This window comes from Carettochelys insculpta, chromosome 1, assembly GCF_033958435.1.
Source record: "Carettochelys insculpta isolate YL-2023 chromosome 1, ASM3395843v1, whole genome shotgun sequence".
Taxonomy (NCBI): domain Eukaryota; kingdom Metazoa; phylum Chordata; order Testudines; family Carettochelyidae; genus Carettochelys; species Carettochelys insculpta.
In genome coordinates this window covers 118,413,623-118,432,487 of record NC_134137.1, presented here as the reverse complement: position 1 = coordinate 118,432,487, position 18,865 = coordinate 118,413,623, and the positions used below count along the sequence as shown (strand labels likewise).

General features: G+C 41.8%; 1 protein-coding gene across 4 annotated transcripts in view; it reads right to left on the bottom strand.

Moving 5' to 3' along the window:
* Window positions 1-18,865, bottom strand: part of ARHGEF7 (Rho guanine nucleotide exchange factor 7) — a 220,352-nt gene that overhangs the window by 77,810 nt on the left and 123,677 nt on the right. For all 4 annotated transcript variants that reach the window (XR_012645027.1, XM_074990443.1, XM_074990434.1 and 1 more), the window contains exons 6-8: window positions 17,910-17,998; window positions 7,365-7,459; window positions 6,888-6,983 (exon numbers count right to left, since the gene is read on the bottom strand). Coding sequence is in view for 3 of the 4 variants with exons in the window: in XM_074990443.1 (XP_074846544.1) it covers window positions 6,888-6,983; window positions 7,365-7,459; window positions 17,910-17,998 (280 nt within the window). In the remaining variant the exon portion in view is untranslated. The remainder of the gene's footprint in view (window positions 1-6,887; window positions 6,984-7,364; window positions 7,460-17,909; window positions 17,999-18,865) is intronic.

Sequence of the window (18,865 nt, the reverse complement as noted above, 5' to 3'; positions counted from 1 at the left end):
GTCTTAGCCTAATTTACTTTGAACAGCCCATTCTCGTGGACTAATCACTCATCCTTGTCTCAGGCCTGGCAGAAGCATGACTCTACATTGGGAATTCATGGCTTAACACAGACAGAGGACTTTAATGACAGTAATTCTGTGATACATTCATGCACAGCTCAGAAGTGGTACAGACAGAATTCCAAAAAAATCACACAGTGCACAGTCGGCCTACGGACCTTCTCGCCAGAGAAGGGTCTAAACACCAGGACTTTCATGAGGTTCAAAAGAGAACTAGATAAGTTCATGGGAGGTTAGGTCCATCAATGGCTATTAGCCAGGATGGATAGGAATGGTGTCCCTAGCGTCCATTTGTCAAAGGTTGGAAATGGACGTTAGGAGAGAGATTGCTTTGGTGATTACCTGCTCTGTTCGCTCCCTCTGGGGCATCTGACATTGGCCTCTGTGGGAAGACTGAGCTACTCAGCTAGATGGACCTTTGATCTGACCTAGTTCTTATATATCAATTGCATTAGAAAATAACTGAGAGGCTTGTCTGCCCTTCTCAGTTTTTTGGGGGAAAGGGTGCATTCCTCAACAGTTTGAAGGAATGACAAATGTTCTTGTGGAGGGCAAGCGGGATGCCTTTGTTCAGGAGTGGGTGGCCGAGTTCATCCCCAAGTATGAGCAGCTGGTCTCTGCCCCCAGTTGCCAGGCCAACCAGGATGGGGTCTGCATCAGAGAGACCCTCCGAGAGAGCTTTGCTCTTGGGCACTACCCTTCACCATCAGCCCACACACCCACCCCTCACAATGCACACCACCACCACCACCCCACCCACACACCCACCCCTCAATGCACACCCCCACCCCCACACATCCACCCCCAACAAGAACACAGAACATGGGTATCTTGAGAAAATAAAACCTTTACTCTTAAATCTCAGACTCAAACTAGTAAACTTGTCAACCCAACCTATTTACAATGGGGAGGAGGGGCAACCTGTGTACAGTGGGGAGTAGGGAGGGACCTGAACCACGAGGGAGACAGGGAGGGACCTGAACCATGGAGGGTCTTTCAGGGGCAGAGGTTGCAGGGTGAGAGCCCCATTGGCCCCAGGATCCCCTCCCTCCCTGGGTTCAGGGTCTGTGGCAGGGCTGGGATGGGGTGGGAATTACTGGCAGGTAGGATCATTGGCAGGGAGCTTCAGCAGGTGACTCGGCAGGAGGCTCAGTCGGGGATACAGCAGGGGTGCAGCACCACGGGCCAAGAGGCGGGCTACGTTGGCCCCATGCTCCTGGAGGGTCTCATAAATGCCCTCCAGGCAGAACAGTAGGCACTCCCAGGCCACCCTCCCCCAGGCCAGGTCGGCTTCCTCCAGATGGAGGCATCACTCCCCCAACCTTGGGCTGGGAGAGGCTGGCGGTATCCGCCCCCAAACACTGCTGCAGTCTCCAGCTGCAGGCCCAGCGTGGTGGAGCTGATGGAGGTGCCTGGGCCCTCTCTGTCACCACCGGGGGGCTCTCCAGAACCACAGAGGACACAGGACTCTCCCACCCCTCAAATGGTGCAGCTGAAGGAGAGAAGGATGGCATTTCAGCTCCTGATCAGGGACCTCAGGGCCATGCTCCAGGGGACAACACCGACACAGCGTCCATGAGGTATGGGGGGTGTATGTAGGGGTTCCCTGCCCATGTGGGACTGTCCCTGGGTGCAGTCCAGCCCTTCTTACCTCTCGCCGCAAGTGTGGTGCATGGCACTGTCCACTGGGGCGAGTGCTGGCTGTCACCAGAGGGTATCAGGGTACGCCGTGAGCCATGGCTTGCCGGGATGTGTCCAGGCTTGTACCACTAGGTCTGTGCATGGCCTGCTAACATCTGTATCGGCCCCACCCTGGACTTACCAGATGGTCCCTCGACGAACTCTGGTGACGCCCGGCTCCTGGCCACCCAGCTGGATGACCACAAGGGCACATCAATGATGAGTTCACCCATATCAGTGGATCACTCCAGGGTTGTGTCCAGTCCCTGGCTCTGGTTCCGTCTCCTCCTGAGTCTCTGGCTCGGGGTGCTCCACAGTAATGTCCAGGATGGCAGGTGGCGGGGAGCTGTCCAGGAGCCCCAGCATGGAGCGGAACTCCTGGTAGTATGGGCAGGTGGAGGGACCTGCCTCCGAGCACACGGCCTCATCCCAGACCCAGGAGTAGACCTGCCATATCTCTTTAACTTTAGTCCAGATGTGGTCCGGGGTCATCAGTCTGTGGGCCAGGTGGGTGAAGGTTGCGGCGTTCCGGCGCTTCACCCCCATCTCCCAGAGGACCGCATCCTCCTTCCAGAGTCCAAGGAGGTCTTGAAGTTCAGGCTCTGTCCAGGAGGGGGCCCTTTTTTTCCCTTGGTCTGGGGCTGCTGGAGTGGACAGGTGATGGCCATGCCCTTTTTTCAGTGTTGGAGGTTGGTAAGAGGGCGTGCTGAGAGCAGCTTGCGTCTGTGCTGCTAGCACGCTCTCAGCTTCTTGCAATGGGGTTTCTGGATCCCTGCAGCTTTAAGAGTGGCTGGACGCAGAGATCACAGAGCCCCACTGCTGCAGGCCAGTACGTCTCCGCACTCCAACTAGCCGGCACATGGCGGACTCCTCTTTCGAAAGAGCAGCCTGTGAAGCATCTACACATACCTTCATTCGAAAGAGAATTTTGGAAAGGGGTGTTTTTCCTAATAGGGGATCGGGGTTCAGATTTCGAATTCTGAGCTGTGCTCCTCCAATTTCCTTTCAGAAGAATACACGCATGTAGACGCTCCTGCCTTCTTTCAAAAGGGGGCCTGTAATTTCAAAATTTCATGCGTGTGTAGCCACAGCTAAAGTGAGGCCTCAAAGGCACATAACATTAATCTTTCCCCGGCAACTGACATGCCATTAACAACCACCTGTCCCAACCCACATCTCCTGAATTGCTGCTGAAAAGGATTTATCTGTCTCTCTCAATATTGTTTGTTGTTTAAGTGACACATATTCAATATTTTTCCTCACACAGTGACAAACTCCCTGAACCTTCCCCTCAGAAATTTTTACCCATATTGAAAGACTACTGCATTATTCTCATCTGTGCATTTTTAGATCCATTGTAATATTAGAGTAGACAATCCCCACCAATGTGAGCTAATTAACATACGTGACATACTTTGACTTTTCTAGCTCATGTATCAGTTATTTTGCATGAGCACTGAATTTGTTAACTATTATAATGATCATGTATTTTTAACTCCTTTAGCTATCTAAAGAACAATAGTTAATATCTATCACAACATTAGCAATTTGCATGTTCAAATTCAATAAAGATTACAGTTATTTTATATAACTTATTCTGCAGTTGACATTCCAACTGTATCCTCATATTTTTGACACTAATTATAAAGCAATTACAGGAATTTAAAATGCTCAATAGGTGTATGTAGCTATGCAATATACACACAAATGACTTTAGGAAAGTGACAATTTTCTTCCGCTAGCAAAATTATAGTTAAGGGTCTGAAAATATATCCATTATAAAAATGACAGTGTTAAGAGTTATTTTTTATTTTGTTTTACCTCTACACAGTGTAAAGATAACAATTTTTATAGATATTACGTCTCAGGTCACTAGCTACTTTATTTTCTGACATGTTTTGAATCAAAGTGTCATGACATTTTAAGTCACAAGAGGACAAAAAAAGCTTATTTACTCTGCATATGAAATTATAGGTCTGTAATACACAACCTGCATTTTTTTCAAGTTTACTATACAAGTTGTCACATAACTATATGCTCAAGTACCTGTGGATTATAATTATTTGTTGTGATATATAGGAGGACTATCATCAATTATATTACTTAGGTTTAGAACAGAGTACTAATGCCTGACATTGAAAACAGTGATCAAAAGTAAGGTAACTAGCAACTCAACTGCAATCTATCCATGAGTCTGAACGCTCAGTACCATAAGCTATATTCAAGACTGAACAGGTATCTAGCACAGAAAATAATATTAGTGTATATAGTGGTGTATGATACTATCTCAAAGGCTCCATATATTTTTCAGAACACCTGACCTAAATTTGAATGCAAGTGCACTGGATAACACAATGCTCTAGGGAAGATCTTAGAAATGTAGCAACTTCAGACACTATCAAAAAGCTACATTTTAAAAAACGAGTTAAACAACAATAAACATGAATCAGTAGGGCAGACTCTTGTTGTTTATGTTATGTTGTCCCAATCTTTTCGGTTTTCAAAACATCACAGATTTTTCTACAATAATACTTAGAATTGTCCCATGTAAGATGTCTGGGGAAAGCTGGAAGTTTTGGCCACCAAGTTAGGTTGTTTGGGAGAGTGGAACAAAGATCTTAACTGGTCATTGGTGTTTATGTTGTTATGTTTAGACTTTAACAACTCATTCAGAGGAATGGAAGAGGATATTTCATACTTCTCTAAGGTGTTGGCTTAGGAGCCTAAAAATTCAAGCACAACTCTATTAGTTTACAGTTTACTTTTTCAAGGATATTTTTTATGGCTATGGAGAAGGTTTTAGTTAAAAACATCCCTCTCAATCATCACCCCTATTAGTCACTCTTCTGTGCTCTCTCTCTCTCTCTCTCTCTCTCACACACACACACACACACACACACACACACACACACACACAGAGAGAGAGAGAGAGAGAGAGAGAGAGAGAGAAAGTGGTATTTCACAGACAATTTGAGGACTCAACTCTACCAAATAATCATATTCCCACTTCCCTTAGGCATGAATCAGTGAAACTGAAATGACAGGCTGGGCAAATCTGTAAAGACAGAATAGTTCAACTTAACTGACACCTAGCACTATGAAAAACCTGAGGTCTAGGTTACTTCCAATACCTTCAAATACTGCACATTTATAGTCATGTACCTACTGAAGAGATCAGTAGCTCTAAATTTGTCTAATGACACCAAGTCTCCAGGCAACCAGTCAAGAAATGTCTGTGAGGCATGACTCTGTGATGCAATACCAATGTCCCGAGGCAAGTTTAAGGAGCAGAAACCTTCTACAGAGCACAAGAAACATTTCCGGAATGGTTCAAAACAAACAAAAATTATCCCAGAAAGATCAGATTCCAAAATACATGTGATTTTGCTATGCTCCAAACCCCACAATAAAGCACAACTTTATTGAGTGGCTAAAATGTACATGTCCTATAATGTTCTATTTGACACCAACGGCAGGATTAAACAAGTTATATAGCAACATGCCTTAAAATTTCCGGCAGAGTGTTTGCATTTGGTCATTTGTGCGTGCCTGAAAGATGAAACCTGAAAGTCTCTGACAAAAAACAAAACAAAACAAAACAAAACAATAAACCTATTTAGAGACTAGAAGTGACCAAGTTTATAAAGCAAGTTTGCCAGCCACACCACCTGGCAACTTGACAAAAGCCAAGACATTATGGCAAGCATTCTTCTACACGACAGGAGTTATGATGGATTGGATTGAAACACCAGGAAATCAGCAACTCAAGTCAGTGTACTACAATGAACATTAAATTGAAAATAAAGTTGGCACTGCTAGTGTGTTCATGCAGACAATGTAACATAAAACATTTGCTATTTTCTGTAGTCCTGGGGTGCTGTTTCCTCTGCCCACCTACCAGCATCCGTTATGTTCTCAGCATATCACGCAGTAACATTGTTTTAGGTCACAAGAACAGGAAATAAAGGATATTATAGGAAGGTGATCCGCTACAGTTTAAATCCGGTAGAAAAGTCTAAAATAATTATCTTAATGTAAGTTTAAAAGCTGAAAATCACCTCACTAATCTATGCGTCAGAGATACACAAACTTGCATTATTAAACAGCAAAGGTCTTTTCCTTCTGTAAGAGAGACTGGTGTTATGCTCACTTATTAACTTATACATGACATCTTAAACCATCAAAATGCATGAAGAATTACAATATGTATATGTACAACATTTCATTTCAGGGACCTCCAAAACTGAGTAGCCATTTGAAATGACATAGCAAAGAGGCATTTAAGAAGGTAGGGTATAGTTTCTCTCAAGGTTTTATAAACAGAGCTAACCCAAGGACTATGCCTGCTTGACAGGCTGAGATACTTGTCCTCTCAGCCAAAAGTGGAGGGACCACCTAATAAACATAATTTATTAGGAGGTGAGCTTTCTGAAGAAGTGGGTCTGTCCCACGAAAGCTCACCACCTAATAAATTATTTTGTTAGTCTTTAAAGTGCTACTGGACTGCTTTTTCAGTAAACACTGTGCTGTCATTTCAGCCTAATCCTGTTGGAGGAGACTTGGATAGCCCATGACACATCTCAATAGTACATTGCGCTAAAAGCCCCAGGACTGATGATCCTTCTAATTTTAACCTTGAGTGCGTGAAACAAATGACACTCAGAATCCAAGGTTTAAACCTATGAACACAATCTCTTCTGCACATAGTCCATCTCCTGATTCTCACACACTCTTTTTTTACATGATTTCCTAGCTATCTTCCTCACCTTCCACATTCTCGCCACTCCCAACAATCTCTCTCTTGCTCTCCCCAGTGGCAGAGAAGGACTATTCCCAGAGGTCCCTTCTCTCACAATAAAACACTCCTTTCTCCAGCAGCAGTACCATCTGTTCAGCTTTGCCTCATCATAACATAACACAACATCCCCATTCCCAGCCTGTTGTTGCTGCCACAGCATATTCTTTGCTCAAGAACCAATAGCTATGAACTGGGTGGGTTCCTCAAACCTAGATTCCTGTGAGAGACTGCGCCAACCACTGAAATGACAGCAACATACAGAAGTTTCATTTTCCTGAAACAATCATGTCCCCCAAAATATGCAAAATTTATCAATTATAATTACATAAACTGTTTGTATCATACTTACTTGGTGCATTCTTCTAATGACTGTACAAGCATTTGCTGGTAAGAACTGATTTCTTCCAGGTTTCCCATTAAATATGAAGTATTTGCAGAGCTTAATCTGGTGCCAAGAAAAATAAAAGCTTAGTAAGCAACTACAAAATAAAAAAAAGCCTACAGGTAATTTCATTTTTAATTTCTGCTTTAATCAAAAGTCAGATTTGACAACAAAAATATGTATTTACCATTATTTATTTGTGTTACCATAGCACTTGGGAGCCTTAGCCATGAAGCAGGACCCTACTGTGCTAGTGCTGGACAAAAAAAAAAAAAAAAAACCACCCTACAGATCTTGAACCTTTGATCTTACAATCAAAGCATAAAAGTCAATGCCAAGTGGCTACTTAACACTAAAAGTTGCAAAATAGGAGTCCTGATAATACTAAAAACAAAAATCTAAGCCAGAGTTCATTTAAAACTGAAACAAGCAAAGCTCACATACTTTTCACTAGCTTGCAATGGTCGAAGATAGTTTGACAGCATTGTCTGTAGCTCCTTAGCATATTCATTTTCTGTTTCTAAAATATTTTGTAGCACCTACAATGAATGACAAATAGTGAGTACTATATTTTTCCCCAGACACTGCAAAAGATTAAAACATTTGAAATACTCTTTTTAACAATTACTGTAAATATTATAGCTAAGACCATAACACTTACATAAAGGGTTAATAATCAGATGAATTAGATTCAGATACTGACAATGACTTGTTAAATATTACATAGTTCAGCGATTAATCTTTATCAGGTACTGTTTTAAAGAAGGCTTTTCAACAGAGGTTTATGAACCACATAAAGGAGTAAGCCCAAAAGAAGATTTCACTCTTCCTCATGTTTCCTGCAGAATATAAATACCTACACACTGAGCTTTTTCAAAAGTAGGAGACTATTATTGCTTCTATAAACTATAAAATGATTGAGAGGTTATCAGCAAATTACAAGAAGTACCAAAACTCAGCACTAGTCTTTTTGAATCCACTGTTCCCACCTGTTTTTCTACTTGGATGATTTCCTCAATCTTAATGTTTAAAACCTATGACATCTCCTAAGTCCTGATTACCAAATTTGTTACGGAGCTTACCTGGAAGTGCAATTTTGTGTCTAGGAGGGCCGCGTAAAAAATTACACTAACTTTAAATAGACAAATTCCCACTTTACCTAGTAACCTGATTATTTCAAGATAATTCTGTTTAAAAATACATTACAGCTTGTTAACTTGAACATGAATGTGACAGCAGTAAGCTATTGCAGAAAACTTAGCAGTTTCAGACATAAAAAAGAAAGAATATGGCACGTTATTTGTTTACATCACATTACCACATGTAAATCAACAGCAGTACTTTAGAATAGTTTGCAAGTATGTCCCCTTTATATGTCACCCCAATATACATCGTTTTGCACTTACGTCATGGACACGTTAAGGGCAAAGACATAAAAATTTCCCGCTCTTACGTCATCACATATACTTCTTCTGCCCAGTGTGCTCTTTGAGGCTAAGCTGATGAGCTTTTCAGGACCTCCAACTTCACCAGCTTCATCCAGCAGCTCAACCTGTATGGCCTCCGCAGCTGCTGGCTGGAGAGCAAGGAGCCCGCAGGTTCACCAGGGCTCGGGGAAGCTGGGGGAACATGGGCGGTAGCCCCATCCCTGCTGCTTCCTCAGGTCTCAGGGAAGTGGGATGGGGGGAAGCGCCACAGCTACCCTGTCCCTGCTGCTGAGGCTCGGGGAAGCCAAGGGAGAAGTGCCACGGCCAACCCATCCCTGCCACTTCCTCAGGGCTCCCCGGAGTGCTGGGAGCTGTCGCCTCCTTCCCGGTTCCCCACGGCTTGCAGAGCCTGCTGAGTACCTCGCTGCACCAGGAGCCACTGGTCCCCCCCTGCCGCCACCCGGCAAGCCCAACACGCTGCCCAGTGAGCCTGGGGAGGGGCAACCCCAGGGCACCCTGCATAGTGGCAGCTCACCTGGAGCACTGCAGGTCCCCATCCCCCTGTATTTGTATGTATTTTTATGGAGGGAAATTCCCCTTTATTTGTCGTTTTGTTTTACATCATGATTTCACAGTCCCTAACCATGACGTATAAAGGAGACCCCTGTAACAAAGGAACGGCCACACTGGGTGAAACCAACGATCCATCTACACCAGTATCCTGTCTTCAGGCTGTGGCCAGTGCATGAGTGGACAGAACAGGGAAGTTTAATTAAGAAATCCACCCCATCGTTCAATCCCAGCAGCTTCTGAGAGGCTTAAGAACCACCAGAGCATGGGGTTGTTTCCTTAAGCCGATTTATAACAACAGTCCCTCTTTTTTTGAGCAACCAGTTTTATAGCCCCTTCAGCAGGTTCCTTTGTGTCCAAAATCTCAGACATGTAGCAGACAAGACAAGAACTCGTTTTAATTCAGTGGTCATTCAGCAACAGAACCGTCTTTCCTGCCTGAGTTAAGTATACTGCTCTAAAATTAATTGTTAGACTATTACATATGCAAAGAAACAGGCCATTTTAATGCTTTTCTGCCTGAAGAGATTCACAGTTAGATCTGTCCTTGCACTGTGTGCCAGCGGACAGGTGGGGGGGGTGGGGGCGAGCAAAGGAGCCAACTGCTTGGGGGCCTGGTGATTCAAAAGGGCCCATAGCTCCCAATCATTCCTGCTGCTACTATTCTGGCAGCAGCAGCAGCCGGAGCCCTAGACCCTTTAAATCGCTGCCAGAGCCTCATGCTGTGCACTCCAGGAAGGTCTGTGGGTTTGGGGAGAGGGCAGGACCCTGTACAGCATTGTCCAGGTAGCACTGAAGGTTTGGTGCCCCAACTCCACCCCCTCCCTCTATGTCCCTCCCAGGAACTCGAAGCTGGCCCCTATCCCCACCTTGCCCAGGGGCCCAAACAAGCCTGTTGTCCCCCTGTTCTGGGCAGTTCTGTGACTTAATTCATTGCACGTAAGATGCGACAGTACCATCTCTCTTTTGTGTTCTATTTTTCTATATTAACGTTTAATTTCATCATTTATAGTAAGACTTCACTAAATGCATTATTCACTGTTTTAGTCTACACTCTATTTTAAAAGCACAAAAAGGCCATTCATGCCTAAATGCAAACCTGATGAAACAAATGACATCTGAACTATTTAAAACGAAGAATTCACTGTTTCTTTCATTGGTGTCACTGAATTCTGCTTTATCCCTTGAATGGTTCTATTCATCTGAAGGAAAAGAGACCACTTTCGAGTTCATTCTCTTGTTGAAACTCTAAATCCTGACCCAAAGATTAAAATGTCTCCATTCTTTAAGACACCATGACAGAAGAACGACACCGAAAAAGCATTAGCTATTTAATTGGGTAGCTACAACATACAGTACAACAGTGCACAAACTGTAATTTGGAATAAACTTATTTAGTTTTAACATATTTGGAAAGGAACTAAACAAGGATAAAACACCACAGAATCACAAAGTTTCAGACAAAAATACAATAAAAGGACTGCTAAAATAAAATACATAACACATATAGCCATATAGCCATAGACATAGACCTATGTACTCAAGGCTAAATCCAAAATTAGTTTTTCGAACACAACTTTTCCATAAAACAAATATGTACATACACAAAACTTTCCAAAGCTGAGAAGGAATGAAGATGAACCAATAGCAAAAACATGATGCGTTGAAGTACTCAATCGTATATCATGCTTCAATACCAAAGTGAAAGAAGAGTAACAGAGAAGTAGCCATTTAGCACCAGCAGTCATTTAGCACTTTAAAGACTAACAAAATAAAAACTTAGTAGGTGATGAGCTTTCGTGGGGCAGACCCACTTCTTCAGATCTGGAGATAGTGCTATACTGGAAATAGGTTTGCCAAAGACTAAGCTTCCATAACATTGCAGTCTCTATGACGTGGCAAATACATATGATGTACATTGTGTTTCACAATGTAATAACTACCTGAAAATCTGACTAACTGACATTAACTTGTACAGAGGTTACTTGGGGTTTTTTGTTCTTTTTTTGGGGGGGCGGGGCAGGGAGACATTTTAAAAAGTAGCAAATATTTCAAAATTTTTAAGAATAATACTCAGCAGTACCCCCAAGGAAATTACAAGGCACTGAATAGTAAATAAGCACTACTCAAAAAAAAAAAGAGTTACTGGATTCACCAACCTTGTTTTAAATTATTCTAAAACTTTACTGATGGTGATACCATGCTATTAGACATATACACATTATTAAACGTAATTTTAAATATATTAAATTACTTCTTTAGTTGACTTTCCTGTTTACATAAATAGCAATGACTATCACTGCACATAGCATTTTTTTCTACTTTGAGAAGCACTTTTAAACTTTGCACGCAGAACTCCGAATGCCATTTTTCTGCATCCCCCTACCCCCAGTAACTTTCAGTATTACTCACCTCCCTCATAAGGAAGCTGTGAGGATTAGATGTCAGTACAGCACTTGGAAGATACAAAATTCTATGAAGAGCTCAGCATTACAAATACAGGGTATTACAGTGCCTCTCCAGAACATTCTCAAGTTCCTACTCTCATCATCATGCCTGTATTCTCTATAATCACCTTTCTTGCCTTTCCTGCTTTCTGCATGTCCTGGCTGCTGCAAGACCCCATGAGACCTCAAAGACCTTGTTCTCAAAGCTCCATCACAACATTTGCTCAGATAAGTCTCGGTACCCAAGGAACGGGTCGTTTTCATTGAAAGGGAAGCTTTTACAATACATAACACGAATGAATGGCATAGAAAGCTGAGCTCATCCAGTGCAAGCTTTCCTTTAGTCACAAGGCATGGAAAAATCAAACACGGTTAACAGTTCTGTCACACAAACCCAATAACCTCCCCAAGGGAAAAAACTACCACCCAAAATGGATTTAAAATGACCTACATAAAACTGAGCAACTCTCAAATCACATGAAAACAAAAAGTCAGGTTTCATTACAAAATGGGGGACATGTGGCATGTTCCCATTTTGTCACACAACTAACACATCACGCATATAAAGCATCACCTTGCTATAACTAATAGGAACCATTGTGTGATTTGCTTGCATCACTGGAACTCAACAAGACGTCCTCAAACATGGGCTCCTAAGCTGGGCATGCAGATGTTGCACATGCACAAATTTCACATCTACGAGCTAACAAAAAGTACTTGGGGAATGTGTAATGAACTATTTTGCCCATGCAAATGACAGCTGATGCAGCTTAGAAAGTTTGGCCTTATGGAAGGACTTTCTTTTTAAAGGCTATAGGAAAAAAAATAAAAAAGTGATCTATTTTTTAACTCCTCCTCCATCCCCTAAAATAGTCACTAGAAATCTTGCTCTATTTGACTTTGTGATATCTGCATATAGCAAACAATTATCTTATAGTCTTACATAATGGAGGAATAAATCATGACTCACTAAGCTTTATGGTTCTATAAGGGTCAACTTAGCAAAAAGGTGAAAGTACAACTAATCTAGGTCTTTAAAAGCCTGTCCTAGAGTGATTCCATGTGATCATGTGCCCACTGTGCAGTCACAAGTTACTTATCTTTCTTTCACTTTATTTCACTGTTCAGTCTACATCTGGTTCAGATTATGCAGCTCTTTAATACCTTTATATGCTAACATGGAAGGGCTTTGCACCAAAATCACTCTCTGCAATTTATTATTTACTTTTTCCCCTGCCAAGCACACATCTCATCCTGCATACTCCATCACAGTGTCATATGTACTAAATAAAACTCACTTTGAGATCAGAATGCATGAAAACAGTTTATTGAGTGCAGATGGTACTCTATAAATTGCTAAAATAACACAAATCAAGGAGAAGTGGGTGGATTATTTGTGGAAATAGACCCCGGTCATCAGATGAGATTTTCCACTGCTTGGCCCCGTCCTGGAAGGGGAATTGGCAAATTTCACCCACCATATGCTGAGTTTGCTCTGAACTACAGTTTGACTCCTTCCTCTCTTCAGGAGGGCTGAACAGCACCAACTTTTCCGTACAAAAGCCCTCAGGATCTGTAAGTTTATTGTGAGGCCCAAACATAAGAATAGCCAAAGGTCCACATAACCCAGTATCTGGTATTCCAACATTGGCCAGTCAATGCCAGGTGCCCCAGAGGGAATGAACAGAGCATGCAATATGCAAGCCATTCCTCCTCTATCACCCATTACCAGCTTCTGACAAGAAGAGGCTAGGGACACATTCCCTGACCATCCTGGCTAACAGCCATTGATGAACCTATCCTCCAAAAATGCATCTAGCTCTTTTTGAGCCCTGATATTGTCCTGGTCTTCTCAACAGTCTCTGCCAGAATTTCCACAGGTTGACTGCATTCTGTGAAAAAATAATTGCTCTTGTTTGTTTTAAACTTGCTGCCTATTAATTTCATTTGGTGACCCCCAGTTCTTGTGTTATGAGAAGGACTAAATAAGACTTCCTTATTTACTTTGCCCATGCCAGTCATAATTTTATAGGTGTCTATCACACCCCTCTGTTAGTTGTCTCTTGAAGAGTCCATCCACGAATCAATACAAGACCCACATTACCAAACCCCCATGACTACCACCCTTCTAAGCTTACCTGTTTCAAACCTAGCTGCTGCTGACTGAGATAGATGGCCCTGAATGATGGTGCAGCTGACACCATTTATTTTGTTTTTAATTCAGCTGGCACCCTTCAGTGTAGAAGTGCCAACCACTCCATCTCAAATTGCCCCATTTTTAGCTTCTCAAGACTGGCTCAAATTTGTTAGAAACACAGAGGCATCATGAAATATCTGACATAGGAAACAGGAAGTGCTGTGACTGTGAAAGTGCGATGGACCATAAAAAAGCAGAAAGTTACAGTTAATGTGGGAAGATGATTTTAAAAATCCAATCTGACCATTACCTTGCCCTTAAAGTCACACGTTTTTCTCCTCTGCAGCCTTCCACAAAGACTAGCCCTTCCTAGACACCACTGTATGTTTTTCAAGCACATTTATTATTCACCAACCAACCTTTATTTCTAAAATACAACAAAGCAAACTGGATACTGTCAAAGCAACATGTGTAGTCAAGCAGGGCTGACAGCCTCAATGGGCCCCTAGGTGGGGGAGGGGAGGGGAGGGGAGGGGAGGAGAGGAGGCTGCTTCATGCCCCCAGAAAGGGTGGGACCCCAGGTGGAAGAGGTGGGGCTGGGACAGCCAGCCGTTTGCCGGGCCCAGACTGTGGCCCCCTTCGGACTCTCACTGCTGCCCAGTGTGCTGTGCAGTACGCCGGCAGCAATTTAAGAGCCCAGTGCTGCAGAGGCTGGAAGCTCCGGGCTCTTTTGTATCACCAGACCCTGGAGCAACTGCCCCCTTTCCCTCCCATGGGCGCTACATGGGTGCAAATGACAAAACAAGCAATGGGGTTGCAGTAGCTGTCAAATCATCATTTGATTAACTGCTTCGGTATTCTAACGAACCGCCTCCAAAATCAGCAGCACATAACCACCTTCTGAAGTTTAGGAGATTTCTAATGGTGTGTCTAAATCTGTGCTACACATAATGCAGTAAATTGAAACAATAAAATAACACCATGGTTGTATATGTCTCCCTGTCATCTCAAAGTGCTTTACAAAAGACATCAATCAATGGGAGAGCTAAAAACTGAGTTTACATCCAAATAAACACACAGAATTTTAAATTTTGAGAAAAGCAACAGAGAGGCTAAACTGAAACAGTCACAACGTGTTTAGGCCACACTGATCACCACTGAATTTGCATAGCTGACAAGTTTAAGTCATGCACATTGAATAGTAACAGAGAGGTAGCCATGTTAGCCTGTAGCTAACAAACAAACCAGCAGTCATCTAGCACTTTAAAGCCTACAAAATAATTTATCAGGTGATGAGCTTTCATGGGGCAGGCTCACTTCTTCAGAGCTTGAGCTAGAGCTGTACTGGAAATAGCCTGATGGTTTTGTAACAGAGATCACAGAAATAAAAACCGACAAATCAGATAGAGGACAGAAGGGTTGTGGGGGCGGTGAAGATGGGAAAGGAGGGGAGAGAATTTCGAATTGTAAGTGTCCTGCCTGAGATCACTACGAATATCAAAGATGGGGAAGCAGTATTTATAACACGAGAGACACGTAGCAGAAGGGCATTGCTGGCATATATAACACTGGTTGAGGTACAGGAGTATGAGCCTCTAATCCAGTAATTAACATGGTTAGGTCCAGTGATGGTGTCTCCAGAATAAATATGTGGACAAAGCTGGCAATGGGATTTGTTGCAAGGAGAAGTTCCAGGATTAGTATTGCTGTGGTATGGCCTCTGGTTACTAGGGAGAATTCTCCTGAGACTAGGGGGTTGTCTGTAGGGGAGAACAGGCCTCTCAGTCAGAGCCTCTTGGAGTGTAGCACCATGCTCCAAATGGGTTGTAGGTTGCCAATGAAGCACTGCAGGGGTTTGAGCTGGGGGCTATAGGTAATGGCAAGGGGTGTTCTGTTATTGGCCTTCTCGTGCACACTGTGTTTGCATACAGACCCATATATTTAAGTGCATCATAATGTAATTGTGTTATATATAAAATCCATTATGAGATTTAAAAATAAAAAATATTTCTACTGAGAACAGAACAACTTTAGTTAAAGTGTCTCGATCTCTAATGCCCACAATGCAAGCTAATGCTGATGGGAGTTGTATGAGCACAGAGCACCCAAAGGAAATTTTGATATATCACAGTCCAAAAATCAAGAAACAAGACAAGGATATTTAAGTGCATTTTGTATGTATCACAAGATGTATGTTCCTCTAGAGTAAAATGTATCCGTGATGCTAAGTCCAGAGCCACATCCTAACAATAACGTTCTGCCATGCAGCAGAAAAGCGGCTGTAAAGCAAGCACGCAGACGCTGCTATTGTATATCAACTCCATGTACAATAAAAGCTTTATTATGTAGCGTCCCAGGGAACCAGGGATGCCAGATAGTAAAATGTGCTGGATATTGGAACAGGGACTGGCAGCAGCCTCGCTCTGCCCCCTGGCCAGGCTGCAGGCAGTCAGACTCGCTCTGTGCCCCTCCCCCTAGCTGGGCAGTTACCAGCCAGCCCTGGCCAGGTTGCTGGCAGTCCAGCAGGGAGCGCCAGTCAACTCAACGTGCAGGTTATCCGAGTGCCGGGTAGCTGAGCTTTTACTGCAGTTTGCCAGGGAGGAATTTGGATGAGCATTAAAATTAGGATAACGAGGCCTGTGAACATATAGCCTTGTAGCTACGATGACCAATACAAGAGTTAAGATTCTGGGATAACCTTGTTCAAGACCAGAGGGTTAGAATAGCGGCTTTGGGACTACTGGCACTGTCACACTCTGTCCCATAGGTTAAGCAAAGATTCCCATTTGCTCCCATGTAGTAAGCCCATGAAGAGTCCATTTACTTCAGCTGTCCGCGAAGGGGGGGAAGTTCACCCCAATACAGACTGACAAATTAAATATTATTTATTATTCATGAGTGATGTTTAATTCCCAGGATAAAACTTTAAGAAAGCTTCAACAAGGTCAAATTTTGATTTACAGTTTCATTTGGAAACCTCGTACTAATTCAGAACAAAATACACAGAGCAATACGCAGAGTGGGGAAAATAAAAGGGAAAAAAAAAAACCCACAGAAGTGCCCTAGAAACCAAAATGTGTGTCATGCAAACCAAGAGCTCTTCCGAAAAGAAGGATGAAGTTTGCATCCTTAGCTCAAAGGAAGGGTTAGATTTAGTCAAAGTCTAGAAAACTGAATTTCTTTTCCCTTTAATCTTTCCCAAGACTAATGTACAATTTACTACTAGTTATAAAGGAAAAAAAAAAAAAAAAAAGGTACAGGCTGCACCTTTATCGGGCAGTGTTTAAGTTCTAATGACTTTAGAAGGAGTAATCCTCGGACAATAGATGTAAAATGTATTCTAAGTAAACACTGCCAAGTTGATAAACCCATTATATTGTGTCTAATATATTACTGAAGAACAGTGTTTTATGAAAAACATCTCTGGCCCTATTTGGATGTAAACATTTCTATGCTGAAAATAAGAATCTTGGAATTCAATTTGGTCAAAATATGAATGTATGAATCAAAAATATAAGATAGTTAAAATAAAGAACCTTCCCACTCCCTCCCATATTTTGAACAAAGCCAATCCTTTCTTAAGCGGCCCATCTGTGGATCATAAGAGTAAATATATTATGAAAGTGAGTTATATTTTTTCCTTCTTTCATTTTCACATCACGTAGTTATCTAGACCCAAACCAAATGAAATAAAATAACTGGAGATAACAGAGAGAAGAAAAAAAAAACCAAACAGAAATGGAGCCAACTCCTTAATGATTGCTTCAAACCATAAACTGGATTGTGAACATTTTCATGCATCGAGAAAAATCACTTTACAGCTAAAAATGTGGACATTAACCTTTTCAAATCAAGGAAGAGAGGAGGGAAAAGTGAATAATGTTTTAAAATTCCAAAGCAATACTGTTGTTCTTGTTTTTTTTTTTAAAAAGTTTTGTATTTAAAAATCACATACCCTTATGCACTTTGAGAAATTATTAAATAAGTTGATAACCATGTTGCAATTAGAGCTAGTACACAAGTACGAGTCCTTCAGCTTACGAAGTGTACAGAGCAGAACCATTTTTTATTTATCTTTTGTTTGGCAAAAACCCTTGTTCAGGATCACCGGATCCCGAGGGGGCTAATCAACAAGTAAAGCATAAAATTCAATTCAAAAAATGAACTCTGTTCACTTACTCTGACACTGTTTTGTTCAACTTAATGCTCACATTTTATAGCATATTCATAAATGTAATATAGTATAGTTTGTAAAAATAATGAAGGACTTGACAATATGAGAATTCACTATAAACCCTGTACTTTTAATTTTGGCTAAGAGGTAGCACTTTTTGTACAGATTATAAAGTGAACTAATTATTGAGGTACTATTATATTTAAATTCAGAATAAGGAAAGGAATCACTTACCACATTGTAATAGCTTTTGCTAATTGCAGATGTATCAAAACCTTTGGGAGGACTCTTCAGTGTTCCTGATTTGGGGGAAACAGGTTTTTCTGAAATATAAAAGGCTTTGTCAATAGGATGCAGTTTCATTGTTCAACACTAGAGGTCAAGCAAGCTGCTCCAAGACCATGAAGTGAAATCGGGTGGAAACAATACCTTCCTGAGATACATACAGAGATGTGTTTAAGTCTTATGCACCAATGCACAGTCAAAATGGTGTATATATCCACAAAAGATAATACTCTAGCATCACTGAAGTCAATGGGAAAACTCTCATTAACTTCACTGGAATTAGGAGTTCAGCCATTAATATTAAACTTGACCAAAACATATTTTCAACAGTGAATACATCATCACAGGCAGGCTGTGGTTTTAAAAAAAGATATTTGCAGTAGTCTAGAACGTTTCATATATTTAGACAAGAGCAGTAAGTTATTTTTGCTTACACTTCATTGAAATGGATAAAAGCAAAACCCCCAAAAAGTTTTAGTTTTACTATACTTTAAGAATCTTCAAATAAAATTTTAAAAGATGTATAAGTTAGTACAGAAATAAAATGATTTACCAGCTGATCTTCTGGAATATTAGATAATTACACTTATTATCTATGTACGCCAAATGCCCCATAGGAGAATACAATTTCTCAATCAGCACAAAAAAAAAGTATGATTTTCCAAAGAATAAATAAAAAAAAAAACAAAAAACCACCACCACACACCTCTAACATCCCAGGAAAATGCAACTGCATTAAGTATCTGTTCCTAAGTTATGCTGTCTGTGCAGAGACAACATATGTCTGTAAGATTAGAATGATTGTCCCGACAAGTTGCAGCACAAGACCGAATCACTTAATAAGCTGTTCTGAGAGTTATCAGAGGGGTAGCCGAGTTAGTCTGTATCTTCGTCTGACAAAGTGG